Source organism: Bombus flavifrons, chromosome 10 (assembly GCF_040668555.2).
Source record: "Bombus flavifrons isolate JBK064 chromosome 10, iyBomFlav1_principal, whole genome shotgun sequence".
NCBI lineage: Eukaryota > Metazoa > Arthropoda > Insecta > Hymenoptera > Apidae > Bombus > Bombus flavifrons.
The window spans coordinates 10,644,354-10,665,444 of NC_138451.1; the positions used below are offsets into that span (position 1 = coordinate 10,644,354).

Sequence of the window (21,091 nt, forward strand, 5' to 3'; positions counted from 1 at the left end):
ATGAATCAGGATCAAGAAGTACCAGCCACGACTACAGATTTGGCTAGGCTGGTAAGATAAAAAATATAGAATGGTACTACCTTATTGTTCCATTGTTTTACTATACATAAGAATTTGGAAACGATCATTACATAATAATAAATACGCGTATTTAACCTACATAGGTAAATACAACTTCGATTAGACAGTGCAATAATCGCATTGATATGAGCGCATCTGACCCACACGGACGAATACTATTTATATCATACAATACAATAATTACACTGGTAATCTTAAGACCCGCGTGTCTGACTGGCAGATATACACAGGCAGGTGCTACTTCAATCAAACAACGCAATAATCGCTCTTCTATGTCTAAGAAGAAACGATACTTCCCTTGCCAAGTGTAAGAATAATGATAATTATTAACAATCTATTTTATACGTGAAACTCTTCTGTTACCGAAGTATACTTCAAGCTCATCAACGTTTCGTCGCTCTGTTGTATCCATCATTACATATTCAAACAACACCATAAACAACCCAATAATTACGAGATACAGTTAGTGTTTGTCCATCGTAAAAGTTAAAAAGTCGACCAGATAGACAACAACTTGATCAACGTGACTCCCATTTCCGGTTTTCTCCCTATGGCGATACAATGGAGTCATAAGCGTGGACAGTGAGCATAGTCAAAGTCAATGAACGCATAATGCATCGTACTCGCGCGATGATCCTCGAGTGTCGAATTGCCTTGGCACGCGCCACCACGCTCCGATGGATCGTCCCACGGGTGCCTCCCCTTTGTGCCCCCTAAACACGTAATTGTCGCCACCATTCAACCCTCCTGGTCTCTCCGGTGCGGGATACCCCCGTGCACGGGGCTACCACCGTGACTATGACACCGGTGAGCCGTGGGTGGTCGTCGGACACCCTTCGTAAGAACGAAGGGAGAGACGACGTGAAGCACTCGCTCGCGGAAACACTTGATTTATGTTTGTTGATTCTAAAAATCACTCGATTCCCACACACCAGCCCCGCTGCACGGATCCGCCGCTTAATTTACTTCTCTGTATCAGCAACATATGCTGACACTCGAGTTTCCCATGATTAAAAGCCTCTTCTTCAACGGGGCGCGTTTACCACCATGTGAATTTACCTGGGACGTTTCGATGATGATTAGATTGCGGATTCTAATGCAAATTCATATTTTTGAGAATATCAGTTGAAAAGTAGGATCTTGGTAGAAAATTGGTTTATCTACCAAATATTATAGACGACACTACTCTTTGATTATTTTTTTTCGTATTATATGTGTTCTGTGTACTTTTGCATTTTCTAATTTCCTATAAATCCGCGGTTTAACAATGATACAAGATACTTTTGTTCTTTCAAAGAATACGAAGATAGTATTCTGGGATTGTATGAGGCTATGATTACAGCGGATACGTATTTTGCCGAATTGTTATTCGGGCAATTACGTTAGAGCAACTAAATGTCAGATGTTTCATTCGCCGGGACGATAGCTCGTCAGGATACACATGCAGTGTAACCGTAGCCTAACATTACAACCATAAACCACGGGATTGTATAATATTATGGATAATATTCGTGGATTGCGTTGAGAAGTACAAAGATACATGGATGAATTGTTTTCTTCTTAGGAAAAACGGAAAGTCAATGCGTGTATCGAGAGAGCAATTAGTAGATAGACTCCGTCGGCGACACATTGTAATTGCAAGTCCCGCTGTCATCCACGGTATTGTTCGTATTCTGTCCTTCGAAACCATCATTGTCTTCGCACCCTCGTCGAAGAAAGCGACGGAAAGAAAAAAGGGCGAGGTTTTCTCGTCAAAGTGGCAACGCCTTTCGCTTCTCCTAATTGATCAAATTGGACGACGACTCTTTGTTGAAATTGGACGATCTTTAATGAAGTGAAAATCTTACTTTCATCCTTGCTACGTCCAAAGAATACACTCTGCACTTCATCAAATCAAAGTTTCACGTCTTAATCCAACGATACTCGTCCAAACCGGTGTATCAAATCTCATAAGAGCCTTTTCGGTTTTTACGCAAATCGATGAACGAAATCGACAAGATCCGTTGATAGAAAGGGGAGTCCGTTTGGAACGTGTTGTCTGCTCGATGACTTTATTATAAACCGAACCGAAGTGCGCAATTACGAGGGTGGTGTACGAAGGGAATTGGGGTGACGACCCCTCGCAGCATCATCAGGAACGATGGGGCGTTCCCCACGATTCATGGGTATCTCGTTTTCACTAGATACAAACGTACGAGTGCGTTTGTTCGTACATGACACACGTACCCCAAACGATCCACTTACAAGCGCGTCTTTTACACGGAGACGCGTTCCCGATGGGAAAGGTCAGGGGGAGGAATGGTGAAGAAAGGTGAACCTACGGAAAAAGTTAAACGACACGCGACCGTGTTTGCGCGTTTTCCTTACGAGTCATTGCATCGTGAATGCACTCGATTAACCCCTGATCGGCTAAAGTAGCATAGGAGGATCTGTAAAACATGCACACTGTCAAGATAGGGAAATTTTATGACTCAAAATAAGACGAAGATCGAGAATGTGCAAACATATTGAATTGTTCGGAAAGATTATAGAATAAAAAGGTTTCAATGTTTTTAGGATTGAATGTTTTTTGCTGTGGAGAAATTTTTTTATTAATTATTAATAATAAACGTAGGTTTTATATAAAGAAAAATAGAAGTAACATTTTATAGAATAATATATGACCTGTTTCTTTTGATGTTATGGATCAAGTAGGCTTCTTCAAATAGATATCAGAAAAAATTTTATAAGAACACGAATTAAATAATTATGGTATTATACTATAGTGTAATATTCTAATTAGCGTCCAAATAATTACATCATATCCACGTACTTGACAAAAATTTCTGGTAAATATTCATTTTTTGATACAATCGAATTCAATGCAGAATACAATTCACTGTCAAATATGTCACGAACTTTTCGGACAAGAAAATTTGGTCAAATTTGATAAGAAAGGGTGGGTTAAGCATAAAACCGCACGATACATTCTTTATCCCTTATTTAACGCTGTCGTGCCGCTAAATATCATTTGATATCGGGTTGGCGGGATTAAAGATTGAACGTAATATCGGGGAATGTAATTAAAATTTATATTAGAGGGCACAGCTTGTGGATTACAAGTGCTGAACCATCACGGCGACTAATTATAAATGACTATTAATTGCAATCAGAGGAAAATCCAAGGGACGAGGCAATGAACGTAAGACTAACCTATGAAACTGTGAAAGAGGAAGTTGATTACGTCTCTATAAATGATAATATCCTGTCGAATTAACTATAAAAGAAAAATGATGGATAATTTAGCAATAAAGCGATTATTTTATTATTACGTTTATCGTCAACGATATATTTTTATCGTGAATTTATGCGATTGGATATATTTCAAAAATTAACGGCAAGGTACCTAAAAAGGTATCCTGTTAACTCTATTACGTTCTTCAAATCATTTCCCACTCAATCAAGTTTTTCATTCTTAAATTTATATCTTCTAAATTTGATTAAAATATGAAAGAATCGATGTACATGATTTCTTATTTTAATCTCATATTAAAAATTGTCTTAAGACGTTGAAAGTCCCTTTATTTGTTGAAACAAGAGTAAGATCGAGACAGAGAAATCCGAGGGCTGCAACAAAGTTAATAAAAAGATTGAAGAGGATACTGAGCATGTTTGAAGTTTTCTTAAAATCAAGTACGATGTCTTTCGATTTTAAAGTGTAAGCGATCGGCTGAGAGACCGCAGTGAAACTTTATAAAGGAAAAGCAGACGGCGACACGGCGTTATTGGAATTTCCAAAACCGGTAACCGGCTTTACCACTAGATTGCTCCGCAAGGAGGAAACCATCCAATCGTTCACCGGATGTCCTCCTCGCCTCTTCTCTCGCACGTTCTCACTCTCTCTCTTCCTCTTTCTCATTGTGGCCGCTATACACTACTTTACTTAAAATCTCGTTCCTCGCTATTCCTTTCTGCTCCAAATCGCTCCGTTCTCTTTCCTTTCTTCTTGCAATTTTACATCAGTTCCTTTTTTTCCTCGCCCGATAGAACGCTCGCAAACGAGAAAGACTTTTCACTCCCGACGATATTTGAAATGATGAAATTAAAATGCAGAACGCTGGCTTTCTACGATAAAATGTGGAAATATTAAACTACGATTGAAGCCAAGTACGTACGTACATAAAGATCGCTGTCTTCGTTTTACAGTTTAACAAAGAATGAAATAATAGCTACTGGAAATTGAACGAAGAGAATATTTAAGGATCACAGGAGAAATACCCGATTAATACTACTTCGTATAGAAACGAACGTTCGCTACTACAAAGTGCTATTTTAACACAGATATCTATCTTTCCAGCCAAACGAAGAATTCAACAGGCTGAACGAACCACTTCAAACAGTTACCGCAGGATACTGTCCCAGTAACTACTCCGTGACACAACCAAGTACCGAGGAGAAGCTGCACCCTGGTAAGTAGAACATGTATTTTAGGTGGGAGCGATATAGCAAGGTCGTAAAGTAAAGCACTAAGTAGGGTCACTAATTGATCTAACCGTACCCAGAGCTGTACGTATTTTCTACGACCACATCGAATTTTTAAAAGTTAGAAAGGAGAAGGTATCAATTCATATTCTATGTATAAATCAGATAGAAAACCATCCTCCTCTTTTAAGAAGACTTTCGTTAGATATACTGCGAACGAAGAATTGAGTTAACATTATACTTGCCGGTCACAAGTACGATATTTAATACGAATTCACTGCTTTTATATTTCCTAGTTACTTTATTATAAATCTGTTATCTCATTCGTATCATACATGGCTTATAACGTAGAATACCAAATAAAACTTACCCAATGTAATGAATATGTCTTTCTAATGAATCTATCTTCTATCTATCTGCCTTATTTATCTTGTCTCGATTATCGAAGATAATTGTAAACTTTTACTACTGACCGATTTTACTATCTTACTACATATCGTTTCCACCTACTATATCAAAACGCATGAAACATAGAGAAGACATCAAACGCTATAGCGAATGGAAGTCGTTCGATATTTCGATCAGTTTCGAATTATTCAATGAGACTTTTCCTGAACGAAATCGAGAGACGAGAAAGTCGAGGGCGGTCCGTACGGGTCACCATCCCCCGCTCGACGATTTTGAAGCTCTTTGATACGATGTTGCTCGGGAACACCGGGCCTCCGTCTTGACATGGAGTCTCGACTGCGTCTTCGTGCAAACACATGCACGTACACTGTACACGAAGGAGATCCACGCAAGCAAGAAAGCGTAGCGCGGCCCGAAGCACGTGCAGGATGTTCGCGAAATGTGTACAACGGGGCGAAGGGGGAACCACCCCCCGAAGAGAGCCTGTCACCGACAGGCAGTCGAGTCAATATCTTTATATAGTCGGATCAGGGATGATATTATTTTCTACGGTGCAATTACATTTTAAGGCCGCACGAAACGGTAGAAAGTATTTCAAGGGGCTGACGATTTCTAGACTTTGTTTGTCAGGGCAATACAGATCGATTAACATAGGAATTGTAATGAATCGACGTTCTTTGTTCTGTGTTACATACGACTTAACGTTTTGGAGGAAAATATAGTTACGACTGGACTGAGAATTTTTATACAAATTTACATTTTTATAGTTTCGATTTAGATAGAAATTTGTTTTATGTATTAGGAACTATAGCGGGCACTCTATTCTGCATGCTTTATATATAGTATTTCTGTATAATATGCATTCTGTGCACCTTTAAATTTCGTATAAGTATATGGAAAAAATCTCCAGTCTAGTTATCACTAATTTTCTCATACCTACGTTGGGGCAGAAAGAAAAAAGCCGTGGCCATAAGGTTGATCTTGTTCTCTTAACAAATACAGAAAATTACTTCGTTGTGCGATAACATGAATATCTACACCGTTACATAATAATTACGCACGGTTTCTTATACGCTTCTATAAATTTCTAATTGATCGCGAAAATGTGAATTAAGATTTGAAATTAATAGAAACGTATGACCACAGAGTCGTATCAATTTGCTCGATGACCTAATGAAGAGAACGAGTGAAATTTGCACCATCGGTCAATTAATCCCTCCGGTGTCGGCAGTTTTACTTGCAGCCTTGACCTAGAAACGTGACACCACGACGGGAAGCCTCAGGACGAATTCAATAAGCAACGTGTTATCGCCGCAAAGAGCCCCATGGGGTAGTTGAAGCCAGTCGTACCCCCATAGGATTCGTAACCACCCTAGCAGCGTCTGGGCACAGTGATTGACACTTTATATCTAACATTGGCATGCCGTGGTGTGAACCACCAGTCAGGATGGTCCGCCTCCACCTAACTCAATCACTGCCTATAATGCTGCAATTTCTCTATCGTAATCACGTTACGCCCTACCCAGCCTCCCCATCCACTTTTCGGCGACGATTCGTCGCGAAGAAATATATTGAAACGTCGACACGAAAGAACGAACCTTCTAGCTTTCTCCTTGCGTTTTCGAGACTCGAACGGTTCTTCTCCTCGCGAGAAATGGAAGCAGAATTGCGACAGGGATATTCCGTTGACGATAGCGTAGTAATTAGAGTGATTTAAAATACGACTTACTTATACGACAAACTTATAAAATTTATTTTATTTTTTCTTACGGATATGGAAAAACGTTATCAAGAAATAAAAGAAAGAGAATGCGTAATTAACTTGCCGGTGTCGTCAATAGTCTGTATCTAAATAAGGCAATCGATACGGATAAAAATTTACGTCATCTACGAAACCATCCTTGTCGTAACTCAACTTATCTCAAACGTAATAATGAGGGAGACAGAGAAGGACATTTTTTATAATAAAGAAAATATGCTAGATATAATATATAGCAATTTAAAATTCACAATCTACGACAAAAATAGTAAAGATTTATTAAAGATAGATGTCTTAAAATTTCCAAGTGGCAGAATATATCTTAACGATATTATTTTATTATTATAGAGACGATGGGTCTCTCAAATTTTGTGTCGTACGCATCGTTATTACAACTCGCGACAAAACGCGTTATTACCCACGAACTATGAAGCCAAGTAAATTCGATTCGTCAGACGAGATTGTGATTATGAACAAAACAAGGTTACTGACAAGTGGCTACCCGTGGCGAATCCTAGAGGCCCATTAAACAGACCCCACGTAACATACATCTCTGCCGTATTCTTATGTACATGCCTGCATTGAAAGGGGTTGTTTTTGCTACTGATTCATCCCCCAACATTCAGTCTTTGTTCCGTCTTATGGCTCTTTCGCCGAATCTTATTACAGCTCAGACATCGTGTTTCATCATGACATAATTATCCAGAAATCGTTTTACACCCCAAAGAATATACGCTTAACTCGTTTGATTACCCTTCCGGAAGGATGACTAAAAGGTAATTTTATATTTTGCAATTCCTATATTATCCAGTATCCTCTGAAACGATCCATCTTTCTGACGTCAACTAGCAATGCAAAAGTTTAAACCTTTAATAAAGGCATAATGCATGTATCTTAGAAAACACAACAACAAATTCGGATATATCCGACGAAGAAGGGCTGGTTTGGGAATGGTCAAGGGTTTGGGTGAGTCTCGGTGGAGGTTCGGAAAATAGATTTTCTTTTATCTGTAACGGTTTCTGAATTAGCTCTTCAGGGGTCGAATTTCGACGGGTAATTTCACACCCCTCCAACCTGTGTCACTGCAGTTAAAAAGAAAGTATCTATTATTTTTGGCGGTTCTTCAGACCTATAAAGTTTCATTCAAATCGGTGCGGAATCAATCGTGACCTTTCCTTGTGAGTCAAAAATAAATAGAAATAAAGAAATTTTATAGGCTTGATGGATATGGTGTTCGTACCATATTGTAATAAAAATATGTTTTTACACAATTGTAAAAAGAAAATACAAATATAAGTACCGAGAATAAAAATCAAAGTGACAGGGAAAGCAATTCTTTCGATGTTTCGAGCATTGTACATTGTTCGAATAATTATCATCTAACATGCTCGTATTATTTTTGACGATAATGGACGTTCATTGGATTTGACGAAGTAATACGGTAGAATACGTGAGGCATTAATTTCAGGCTGGGATAATTATCCCCGAGTAACCATAAATCATTATACCACCAAGTAATTCCTTGCTGGACTCGTAAAGTAGATGTATGAAATAAGAAAGATAACGTTTAGATCTTGTCGCATCTCTGTCAGTATAGAATAACAATATAGCATTCTTTTCGTAATTTCTTATCGATTGACCTATATAAACGTAGGCTATCTTTGTAACGCTGTAGATAAGAAATTAGTAGAATATTTTAAACATTCTATTTATTCAAGTAAAATGTTAATTTATAAAATCAAAATTTCATTGCTCTTAGAAAATGAAGAATTTGCAATAATACTGTTACGTTTTAAAAAAGCAGTCACTTAAAAAATCAATGTAAAACTTGATTTCAGAGAATGAAATATACCCCACACAGGAATACAGACAAGAGCCATGGCTTCAAGATGGTAAGTTTTGTTATAAATAACTTCTATCAGAAATATAAAAAACGAAAAATCCTACTATAAATAAAAATAATGTTTTCTAAAATTATGAAGGGTTGAAGTATCAACTGCCTGGATAGCTCAGTCGGTAGAGCATCAGACTTTTAATCTGAGGGTCCAGGGTTCGAGTCCCTGTTCGGGCGGATTTATTTTTTATTTTTACCATCAAATCAATCAATATTATCTAATATTGCCCTAAAAATATAAAAATTATTATATCGTTTCATTCGCAGAGAAATCGTTATAATAGGTTCCATTAACTTGATTGAATTATAAGAGCAAAGACGAGTACAGCCGCTTTGAAATACTCGGCTTCCGTTCCACTTTCCTTTCAGTAGAACAGCCCAGAGTTTCTGCAAACTAAAAACCCAGGGTAAAATTCTTATAAACGTTATTCCTTGCAAAATGAACCGGGGAACTATCCATTTATCGAACAGTTCGTAAATCTTCCACGAAGATGATTACACGCAGTAGCCTGACTATTCGGAGCATTAATTTTGATTACTTTGACAAACTGGAATGTAATGCACGATGGGTGCAGTGTAATAATCACGATAACGAGGGGACCTTCTGCCACTGTCAGTGGAGCGACTAGCTACCCGCCAGGCGAATCTAGCGAACCATTATTTTACATCTTACGATGATCTTTCTCTCCTATTAATATTAGCTTGAATTCAAGTTTTATCCGCCAGAGTATTAATTATTATCAATCATTGATTCCGTGATATTATTCGAGGAAAGACAGTTCAAGAGATACATTCACGCTATATTTTATTATTTGCCAATGACTCAGTCAATTTTTTAATACATAAATTATTTTTAAAAATCTGTAAATAAAAATGTGTAAATAAAATAATCTGTAAAATCTGTAAATAAGTCATTAACGGCTACATTCTAAGAATTCTTGAATTTTAAAACTGATAATTAATATTTGCTGAGAAAGTATCTCGGATAATTTGGAAATTACCTTTTAAAGAAACGACGTGCAGTCTAAGTGTTTGACTCGGGGAACTGTTCCGTACGAACGAACAGGCTGACAGAATTTATGCAGCAATTTAGTATCGAATAACGCTATTTCAGTTGCAGTTCTTGCGATTTTCTCACGCGAACGATCGTTTCTTAATGATAAATTTGCAAATTATTATGTTACAGGCAGCAGCTGCGAAACGGAGGACAGCGAGCAGTACGTGCCAGAGTTCCATCGGATGACAAGTTAGTGTGGCAGAAATTTATTCCTCTAACATCTTCGATCAGCCGAGGCAACTCGCGATTTCCCGAGATTCACCTAATTACATGCTATGTTCCAATCGTGTCAAATGCTTGACGAACCGCGTAACACGAAGGAAGTCAATCTCGATAGAAACGGAAGCTGCACGGAAATGTATCGCATATGCAATTCAAGTGTCAATTTAGAAAGTAGCTCGATACAATTTGCGCGAATAGGAAACTACGAATTTGCGATCTCACGACTCTTGCGATTTCGCGACTCGCGTTTATGGCAAACCTCTAATCATACAGTACAGAAACATTATTACTCGACTGCGGATATTTATGCAGAGACAAATTTTTGTGAATGCAACATAAGCAGAAATTTCACCCATTGAATATTATAACGAGTACCCTAATCTGCATATTTTATATATTTTCCACACTGCCCTCGCTAAGAGTTTAAATATTTTAACCGATTTGTAGAAAGGGTACGCGAATGTTAATAAAATATATAAATCAATGAGAAACTAATGATCAAAAGTAACGCATCGTACTTATCATCTTCTTATAGAATAAAATGTTTTAAACGCGATTAACCGATGTTTCCAGCAGTTTCAATTAAAGATTATTGCTTGAATTAATCACAACATAAGCTTGGAAGAGTTTTCCTTATCTCGCCTGTATCTCGGAGACTATGTAGCCAGTCTGGAAATAAATAACTTTCCAATAGTGTATAATATTTTATTATAAACTTTGTTGAAAAATTGTCATCATTTGTTTCGCTCTTACCTATGCGTGTATAAGTTTCTATAGGAAGGTGTCCAAATATATAAATGCTTAATTAGTTAAGGTAAATGCATAAAAATCCGCAGTCTAATTATTAGAAAATATCTTGAAAATCATATTGAAGATCTTGCAATCTTCGTTCGTTGACAATGAAATTTTTTCGGAGGGGCAATATTGACGAGGATATTAAAAAAAGCCGATAAATCGCCTGAGGCAAGTGTTTTTAAAGCAGCAAGATAGAGTGAGCAGAAAACTGCCGTCGATTATCGATATCGCATTACACGAGGAAGCACTTTATATTAAGTCTTAAAGGCTTCTTTTCTCCCCTTTCTTCAACCTCTAGCTGATTAGCGTCTCTCTACACAACCGCGCCGTTTATCAAAGCTGTTTTAATATCGTACGTAAAAAAAGGAGCTTCCTCTTCATCTTATTGGGTTGCTCGGAAGTTCGTTGCGTTTTTGGTCTTTATGAAATTTATTCGCGAAAAGTGTACCTTAGATTTTTAAGCAATTTCACATTTCTACGAACATAACGAAAAAAGAATGGAACTGAAATAGGCACACGTTTCGTTTGTTAATTACCATAACAAGTATTCTATTCTGAATATTCTATGCATTTTTTTCATAAAAATCCGCGGTCCAATGATAGAAAATTCAATAACCCAGGCATCTGTGGAAACTACCTTAAATAATTCGCGGTGGAAAATAACTTTTGGAACATCCACCACGAAGCCACATATTTTTAGTTTCATAAATTTCTAATAAAAATATATCACTTCGAAACTTTTCGTTAAGTTTCTCAGAATGATCCGATTCGTTCGGTTATCGCGAAATTCTTAAGAAAATTCCCAGGCTCTATCCGTCTGTGTACGCGTTGGAAAATCTGGCAAATATTTCGAGACGCGTCGAATCGGCGAGCAAACGGCCAGGGGGAATGGCGGATAATGTCTATATACTTGCATGCATACGCGTGTTCTCCTATCGTTCGTGTGTTAACTCGATAAAGAAAATTTCGTATTGCACACGATCGTTATATCGTTCTCTATATCGTGTTCGATACACTTGGCAACTCGACTCGTTCAATTTCCACCGTAATTTGCACAATTGCAACCTGACAGCCTCCCGTACGATGCCGTACATCAAATTTGCTCTTCACCTGTTAATTTTATCCGTTGCTGGACTCGCGCGAGATTCAGCTCGTTCATTTGCACACGTAATACGTATGCAAACAATCAGAGGGAACCCTGTTCGAGGTACACAGGCCGATGGGCGGGTTCAGATTTGCCAATAAACTTTTATTCCAGGCTTTGTTTACCGGATGTTGTTACGACCGTTATATCAGTGTAAAGTTGGAAAAAAGACTGTCCGTGTTTCTTTCTCTCTCTCTCTCTCTCTCTCTCTCTCTCTTTCTCTCTGGGTCAATATACATCGTTAAATGAGATGAAGTTGTTCACGTTGTTATCGTTAAACGATAGATTTAGCTTCATTCGGAACAGAGTGAATATTCGTCATAAACACACGGAGAGTTGATTACTTTATGGAAAAAAGATCAGGCTGAAAAATACAATTGTTTTGTAGTTATCCGATCGAAGATTACAGGTGAAAAATACGATTCTAAAAACTCTTTTGTAGAGCATTATTTAAATTCGATACGTTGCCAACCAGTTGCACGTAGAAGCTATCTTTGCGTTTGGTCCTGTGGTTAAATATATTCTTGTGTCATCTTGTAACTCCTATGTATATTCTCGAATTTGTTCTAGACACTATCAATACGATTATACTAATCGAGTCTCGTGACAGTACCGATGAGACTTCGAAATGGAGAAATTTGTACAGCACGTATAATATGCTCATAAAAGCGTCAACAAGTATTGCGATACTTTCGCGAGTCTCTGTATTTTCAAGAGATATTTTCGAATTTGTCATGCTATTTTCTCTTCTTCGAATATTTCACATTAAAATACCACTAATTTCTTTCAGCTATCGAATAACACAAAAATATGAGAAAATTAACAAAAATCATCTTCTCGTGTGTTTTGCATCTTTATATTCTTCGATTGAAACTGGCTGTTATCCAACATCATTTCTAGTCGTGTAAACATTGTTTTCCGCCGCGAAACGAGATGTTCATAAGTTCCACGTGAAACCGTACGATTTTTTCGTACCGTAGGGTCGGCGCGGCTGTTCTCTCAGCGAGTAAACTTCCGATGTTTGCAAATACAATGATTGCCCGAGGCCTCTGACTTATGCTTCCCACGGCCAGAGCCTGTTTGATTTATCGAGGGCGCACCCCCGGCCGCGTAAAATCGTCGGCAGCCCCATTAGGAAGCGAATCTATCCCCACGTGCCGTTGCAACGATGCGCCTTCGCTTCCGCAACGACACGCGCTTTTATATCCTCGCCCTGCCGATCTTCGTCCCAAGAAACGATCCTCGTTCGATCGTTAAAATCATTGACCGTTCGTCTGTACATCCGCGACTCTATCCCTCCCCAAAGACATTTTTTGCATCTAAATGTCTATTCACCCTTGCTGCTTCTGGTTAATGTACAGCTTCGCATTCTTGCAATTTCGTAGGATAAAATTTAACGTTGATACCGATCGACGTATATAAAAATTCAACATGTAATTTAACTTTCACTTTCGAAGTGTAACTAGAATTTGAACACGTTATACCGCGTTATATAGCGCTGATTGTTTGTTTTGTTCAAAGATAGAGCAACAAGCAATGTAAAGGATAATTTTAAGAAATGACGATATCGATCGTTTTTATCTACTAATGTTCAGCGTTCGATCGCTAAAATGTTACAGTATACGGTATACTGGTTTTTACAGACGCCAATGTCAAACAGGAATCAGCGAATTGCAGAAGAATCGATGATACTAATTACTCACAGTATCAAACGCCAATGAACCATGCACATTCGCAAGGTAGCACGTTCCTCGATCTCGATCCGGAGAATCGCAGTAATTGCTTCGGGTAAGGAGGACAAATATATCCAGTAATGGAAATTTCAAATAACCTGCTGCTTCTTGTGCATCTATGGGCAATCTGAAAGCACGGAAATGCATGGAGCGTGTATACGTAGTATGCAAAGATACACTGCCATTCGTAAATATTAAAACATCTATTTGCTGCACGTTTCTCATGAAATTGAGAAATTTTTAATTGTTCAAGACTTTACGTTGCATATAAAATGTACGAAGCAAGCGAATAAATGCGTAATAAAAGTAACTTGCACCAAATACACACGTTATTCTTATACGGAAGATATTCTAATATCTGGCCTAGCTTAATGTATCTATATAAAATACCCAAAATACACTATGATATCCAATGCATAAAACAATTTTCCACTTAGGTTACATTTCTTTTCTTATCTTTAATTATCCATAATTATTTTTTGATCATCTATGAAGATACGTACTTGCATAGATATTCGCAATATTTCTATTTACAAAAGAAATTAATGCGATTAATAATTATTAAGAAATTGATGCGTAAATTGTTTATGAATTGAAAATCTAGAGTCGTTTGTATTTGTTCGTGTATAGAAATACTAAGATGAGCTCGAGGACAAGCGAGGCCACGAAGAACGTAGCGGTGAAGGAAGAACCAGCGGACAGAGGATATGGGGAGCCGATTTCCGTGACGAGCATCCCCACATCAACAGCTCAGGACACTCGAAATAGTAAGAAATCTATGATTTGTTGGACAAATGGAACGTACAATTCGATAGATAATATTCTTAGCTCGCTCTCAGGAGCTGTTTGGAACAACGAGATTTCCGAACCGATGATACCCTCTTTTCGAACGTGCACCGTGACAAATCTCTTGACAATAGATCCACGTGGCGCTTTACTACCCTATAGATCCCATAAATAACTGGAGCACGAGGGAAGTACTCGGTGTTCCATCCATTAATCGAGCTCTAGCTCGAGTTGCTCTTCCGGTGTCTGTTTTTAGAGCGCCTTGGCGACCCGAAATTCATCGTCTTATATTTTATCTCCCTCTTCATTATCATTACAATCCCTGTTCATCCAATTAGGAGCATTCAAAACTTCCGATATTTCTTGGTTTTTTAGAAAACTCGAAGAAATCAAATAGCGAAATGTTCGAACAAGAGTTACTAACGTTTTACAGACAAACGTGTTAATAACTTACGATTTGTCTTCATTACAGCTCATATTTTCTCCAGCATGCGTGCACTGCTCTAACGTCTTCGTTATTTTGTTAAATAGCTTGAATTTTTTCCTTAAATTGCAAACGATGAGCGCACGAGTGATTTAAGCAGATTCCAAACGTTTTGCCTTATCACGAATACGAAGGTATTCTTCCATACGGTGTAATAATAAATTAGTTGTCACTCGATATACGTATAAACGATCGTGTATGTATAACAATGACTTAATTTATTTGACGTAATGCAAAAGTACTCGACCACTTCTTCGTAGACATCTTTCGTGATTCTATTATCTGTGTTATACGAATCATTTTGAAATTGCATTAGCACGATCATATCGATCGTACCTCGTCATACTTTGTTGTTATATTTAATTTGAGAGTCACGACGGATTGATTTCGTGTAGAGTCTAGAGGGAACGATTTTGATTCTGGGTCAAACGATTCGTACGGAAGCCGGCTAATAAATTTTCAGCGACGTTTTAATGCGAAATTCCTTAATAATCTCTGACGAAGTTCGTCGCTGGTACACTGGACTCGCTCACGCGTGACTAAGTATACGTAAGTGAATAATTGAAGAATGCTTTCAACTCGAAAGCTACGGAGAAGCGCTTCGTAGAATCCAGCGAAAGCTGCTAAACGAAGGAAAGAGCATAGAATTCTCTCCCGAGGGAGATTGCAAGTCGCGAAAGCTTTCTCTTGCATTCAGGATACAGTTGATATCGCAGATTTTTCAATGAAAAATACTTTTCAAGGCTCAGTGATCAGCTTGATAAAATTCTCGAAGCTTTCAAAGGGAAGTTTTACGTTAGATTTACAGAGCATTGCTTAATAGTGTTCGAGGCTATGCAATCTACGTATAACGTAAAAGGTAGAGCCGACGAAGGGTTTGCAAGCTCATGCTTTGTAATCAGACCGATTAGTCTTCCTTTATTCACGCACGTACACCAAACGAATCCTTTAGGAACTCCGCTGCTATATTCGTTGGCCGACACCGTGCGCGTATACCCATTTACTTCCAAGTCACCCGGGAATTATGCTTCTACTACGTCTCTTCGCGTAATTCTCCCTCCCATTAAGCCGTTTCAATTATTTACACGCAGTTTAGGTTAATAATAAGACCATACCTATCGATATTGATACACCCTGACACGTATAGTTTCAGTGCGTTCTCACTCGTGAAACGCGTGCTTCTCTTCAATGAATTTAATTCCTGAAACGGTATTACGTACTTCGGAAATCTGATAATAAAATGATCAGTTGCCATTGACGAAACTCGTTTCATAATCGTCGCTTGTTCCCTTTAATTAAATTTAATCTTTAAAAAAGTACAATTTTTTGAAAATGTCAACGAAACGACCGATGATCGCTTATGCAGACTGCCAAGGGAGCATGTTAAACGTTTCTGTCTCCCTAGTCCACTAAATCGACCAATCGTTGACCAATATAGCGGGTGGAATAGTAATAACCTGTTAATGGGTGAGGCAGATTGGTCACCATTTCGCTAATTAATGCCAGTACCCGGCTCACGAGGATTATAGTCGGTCCTCCTGTATTCTATACTGCTCTATTCGACAACTTAGAGTTAAACGTAAACGATATGCATGAATAAACAGTAGTTGCGAATCGATTCGATCGCAGGATCGGCAGAATCTGCCTCCTGTGAATGAGCAGAAAGCAAAGAAGGTCATTTCAGCGCGTCAGGTGGGTGGAAAATGGACCTTGCATTATTAACCAGCCTCTACTCCGGAATTCGGAGTTCAGGGAGACAGAGATAGCAGGATAAAGACAGGGATGGAGAAGAAAATGAGAAGAGAAGAGGGAGGATGAGCGAGAGAGTGGAAGGGAAAGAAGAGATGGCGAGAGTAAATGAGAGAGGGAAGAAGAGAAAGAGAGAAAAGAACCGAAGCTCCTCGTCTGAGAGTGGACGAGTGGAGGCCGTCCTCTTTTCCGTGCAACCCTTCTGCGCACCGCCCCTGACCAGTCCTGGCTTCAACCCTTTTCCTGTTTGGTACATCGCCACCGGTTTCATCAGCTCGCGATTAATTTTAATCTAAAACTACCCGCAAAGCCTCTGCCCTCGCTTGCACGTTGAGGTCAACCCCTTTCGCCCCTCTTCGGAGAGAGAGAGTGCCAGATTGGCCCGTAGCTTTCAACCCTCCTCCCCGCGATTCCTGTCTGTCTCGTCTACACGAGATCGGGATCCGACCGACGTTTGCCAGCTAGGAAGCTAAAGCTAACTTGCCGACACGATTAACTTTCCCGGCCCTTCCTCCTCTTAATTTCACCTCGATGACTGAGATTTCCCATTAATATCGGGTACACGGTGTATACCTTGATTTCCAACCGCAAGCCCTATCGAATAGAATATTCCATGTACATACGTTGCACATCCTGCGAAGTTAGTACGTTTCTTTTTCCACGAACGAACGAAGGTAGAAGTTTTTTAATCGACGAGCAAAAAGATGGACTGCATCACGGCTGGCAGCGTCGCGTTCCGGCTCGGTATCGGCAAGGGGGTTCTCAATTTTTCAATATTCCCGGTACACGACTTGGAACGTAACCGGATTATGGTTCGAGAATAGCTTTTTCGGCTCGAGGGACCACGGCATCAGCGGGATGCCGGCGGTGGTGGATGCTCCCTGTGAGGAGAGCACCCGATTAATATACATATCGCGCGAGCTCTACGCGGTATTTCAGGCGGTGCCGCTATCCGCGAGCTCCGCCATCCCGACAACCCCGTGGGCTTTGAATATCAACCAATTTCCTGCCGATATTTGTGTGACGAGCACTTCACCGGCAACCGCGCGTGAGTGCAATCGCTAATACGTTGCTTGCGTTTCGTTCTTTCTCGTGCATCCGAGAATCTTCTCTTGTCCATTTCGTCCTTGTCCATTCTTCTTCTACCGTAGACTATGTTTACGCTGGATATTGTCAGCGTGTTTCGATGAACTGTCGTTCAGACGAACGAAACGTCCGAAGATCGAAATGCATACGAAACCTCGACCGTGATATAAAACGAATTTTTACGATACGGAATTAGAAACTGTTCATCCATCCTCGATATAATAATTGTATCTTTCTAACGTTAAAGGATATATTGAAGATGAAAATATGAAAACATTGTTACTGGTATATACGATTACTCGTTGCGATACCATATCAACTCTCGATTGCTACTGTGGGATCCTGGAATACCTCACATACAGAAACGTACACATAATGGTTGAATCCTATCAGTATAAACTACGAATCAAAATTCAAATTTTCATTAGGATACCTTAAAATCCTATCAATTAACATATAAATTAATATATTTCCGTATGAACATCTATCGATATAAATTATAGTAATATATTTCTCTTTCAACTTAACGAGATAAAAGTTAAACATTTTCCTAAAACATGAAAACCCTTGTTTTTTGTTTTCCAAAACGAGAATGAGAAATTTTGGAATACGGAAACCTAAAAATCTCTTCAACTCGATGATGTAAATTCACGCAGGCAACAGCATGGTCTACCAGCAACAGCAGCAATACGGAAGCGGAACGAGAAACGCCAGAGGTTCGCCATCGCCTAGTCGGCCAGCCAGCACTTCCTCCGCAGCTTCTCAATGGCAATCGACGATTCCAGCTCCTGGCGAAGCTTTCTTTCCGCGACAAGAGAATTGGAGCTCGGAAGTGTACGGCAAGAGAAGCGTGACGCCCACGTGGACCGAGCTGGGAGTTCAATTAGAAGGCAGGAATCCATCGTGGGAGAGACAGAGTAATTGTTATCAAAAGAAAGGATCTCCTAGCTCGTGGAACACAGAGTATAGTAGCAAGAGGCCATCTTCGGCGACGGGAGTGTCACCTTGGAGCGAAATGTCTGTTGGCTATCAACAACAACGAAGAGGTTCTCTTCAATTGTGGCAGTTTTTAGTCACCTTGTTAGACGATCCTGCGAACGCACCTTGCATTGCGTGGACTGGTCGTGGAATGGAATTCAAGCTAATCGAACCGGAAGAGGTAGATTGCATTGCTATTACAAATTTAATACTCCTTAATTTATATTTTTATTATCATTGCCCAAAAGATATGAAACCTAAGTGCATTTAGATTTATTTGTCTATTAGACGTAACGTGTATTTTTCTTTCGAGTATTTTCCTCGGTATGCGATATTCACTTTCTTCTTTCTTTGGTATTTTCTATGTGTGAATTCTGCACAATATTACATCATTCGGTTTCTTATCAATTTTTTGAGATAAAAATATCAACAGTCTAATCACAAAGGACGTCTCGCTTAAGCATCAAACGGTAAGGTGATATATTTCATTTTCTTCAGGTAGCTCGAAGATGGGGAGTTCAAAAGAATCGACCGGCAATGAATTACGATAAATTAAGCAGATCATTGAGGTACTATTACGAGAAAGGGATAATGCAAAAGGTGGCTGGAGAGAGATACGTGTATAAGTTCGTGTGCGATCCGGAAGCACTTTTCAACATGGCATACGGCTCCGCAGGATCGGCTGGTCTTCCCAGCGAAGTACAAAACGGCGTTCGAAGTCAATCGATATCTAGCAAGATCTCATCTACGAACGATGTTTCCGATTTAGCAAAACATCCCACCAGTGGCTACGGCGATGCAGTTCTTGCCATGTACTCGAATACCGCAGCAGGTCGGTAGCTCATATATATATACATCGTAATTAATATCGAGTTTACACTACTATGGCGAACAGTTTGCAAGAAGATCGCCATCTAATATACGCTTTAAATTATATCTGTCAATGATGTGGTCATCTTTTTGCAAGCAACAAGCAACACGTAGATGCGCAACACAGTCCATTCAAAAGATAGTATACCAAAAGGCATATCACATTCGTTGGAACTGACACACATATTACGTTGGTTAAATTACCGAGCTCTAGACACTAAGCAGTTAATTAAACAATTCTTAGTCCATTCACCTACGGATGAAACGCGATGCACTATCATACTATACACAGTTTTCTAATTATACAAGACATTACGTGAAATAGCAATGTATATTATTATACGCGATAACCTTTTAGAATTAATGAAAAAGAAAAAAAATCTCTATTGGGATTTAAACAAACACATTGTAGTGATAAAAATTGCAAACAACGATCAATCTGTAAAATTGGATTTGCGATCAACAGTGTATGGGCCATCCAGTTTGCATCACCTGCACCAGTACCTCGGTGGCAACGAGGGTTTCAAGGCACCATCGAACAGATACCATCCCCATTACTCGCATGAGTACAACGGAAGTCACCACCATCCGCCCTCGAGCTACACAGAGACCTTCCTAAACTACGGTCGCTTGTCGTCCCACGATGCTCCGACAGAATCGAGGAGCCAAGAACTCGCGAGAATTCCGTACGCACAGGAAACAGAAGGTATCAGCAGAGAACGAGAAGCGTCATCGATTTTGTACGATGGCGTGCAGAGAACGCAATTACCGGCTGCTCCAACGCTTTCCCAACCAACCTTGCTAGACGCTACCACCACCAGCTCGAAGATCGAGCAAACTTCGTACGCCTGCCTCGGCGTAGGCAGCTGCGTCTGCTGAATCTCTCTCAACAGTCTCAACTTTATCAGAAGACGGAAAGTCATACGCATCGAGAATTGACTCTCGAGAAAATCTCTAGTCATAGATTATCCCGTACTACGTGCTTACACGTTATACGATTGTATAGGTGGCTTAAGTATAACGTGTAGGTGTTAATGGAACGCACGGTTTGAATGTCAAGCAGCGTTCGTCCATGGTCGTACAGTGTCTTAATTTATACAGAAATTAGTTGCAACATCGTACAATAACTTGACTTAAGCGGATGATAATGTTGTACGATGTTAATTTAAACAAGGATAGGTAGCAATAACGCACGATGTCTTAATTTAAACAAGAATTACTTACAATATTGCTAAATGTCTTAATTTAAACAACAATTAGTAGCAATAGTTAGGCTAATACGTATATACGTATATACGCAATAACTCGTACTATATCTTAGTTGAACCTCTTAAAGCACAAATTTTCCATCGGTTGACTAACGAAAACTTATCGAATTTCTTGTTAAAGGAAAGGTGAAAATGAAGCTGTGTGTACGATACATCTTTCATAAGGTATACATATACATATTTCGGTATAAATATGCATATTTCGGTATAAGACACTGTAATTTGAATTTATAAAAATCAATGCCTAAAACGATCTATCGGTGTACGTGTTATATGGTCAAACAAAACTTGGTAACAATATGCCACGATGTCTTAA

At 39.1% G+C, this 21,091-nt stretch overlaps 1 protein-coding gene and 1 non-coding gene across 2 annotated transcripts; both read left to right on the forward strand.

Annotated features, from left to right (window-relative positions):
- On the forward strand, positions 1-21,024 carry Ets96B (ETS variant transcription factor Ets96B). The gene is made up of 9 exons (XM_069121210.1): positions 1-51; positions 4,418-4,529; positions 8,548-8,601; positions 9,790-9,849; positions 13,465-13,609; positions 14,185-14,321; positions 18,316-18,818; positions 19,136-19,469; positions 19,974-21,024. The coding sequence occupies exons 1-9, from the start codon at positions 1-3 to the stop codon at positions 20,384-20,386; spliced, it is 1,809 nt and encodes a 602-aa protein (XP_068977311.1). The 3' UTR covers positions 20,387-21,024.
- Positions 8,708-8,780, forward strand: TRNAK-UUU (transfer RNA lysine (anticodon UUU)). Its single transcript has one exon. It is a non-coding gene; the product is annotated as a tRNA-Lys (tRNA).
- Positions 21,025-21,091: the final 67 nt, after the last annotated feature.

Excerpts from the sequence above, each read along its gene's own strand:
- Ets96B (XM_069121210.1), top strand. The coding sequence starts at position 1 with ATGAATCAGGATCAAGAAGTACCAGCCACGACTACAGATTTGGCTAGG. Across the intron at positions 4,530-8,547 it reads CGAGGAGAAGCTGCACCCTG|AGAATGAAATATACCCCACA; the intron begins GTAAGTAGAACA and ends ACTTGATTTCAG. Across the intron at positions 9,850-13,464 it reads AGAGTTCCATCGGATGACAA|ACGCCAATGTCAAACAGGAA; the intron begins GTTAGTGTGGCA and ends TGGTTTTTACAG.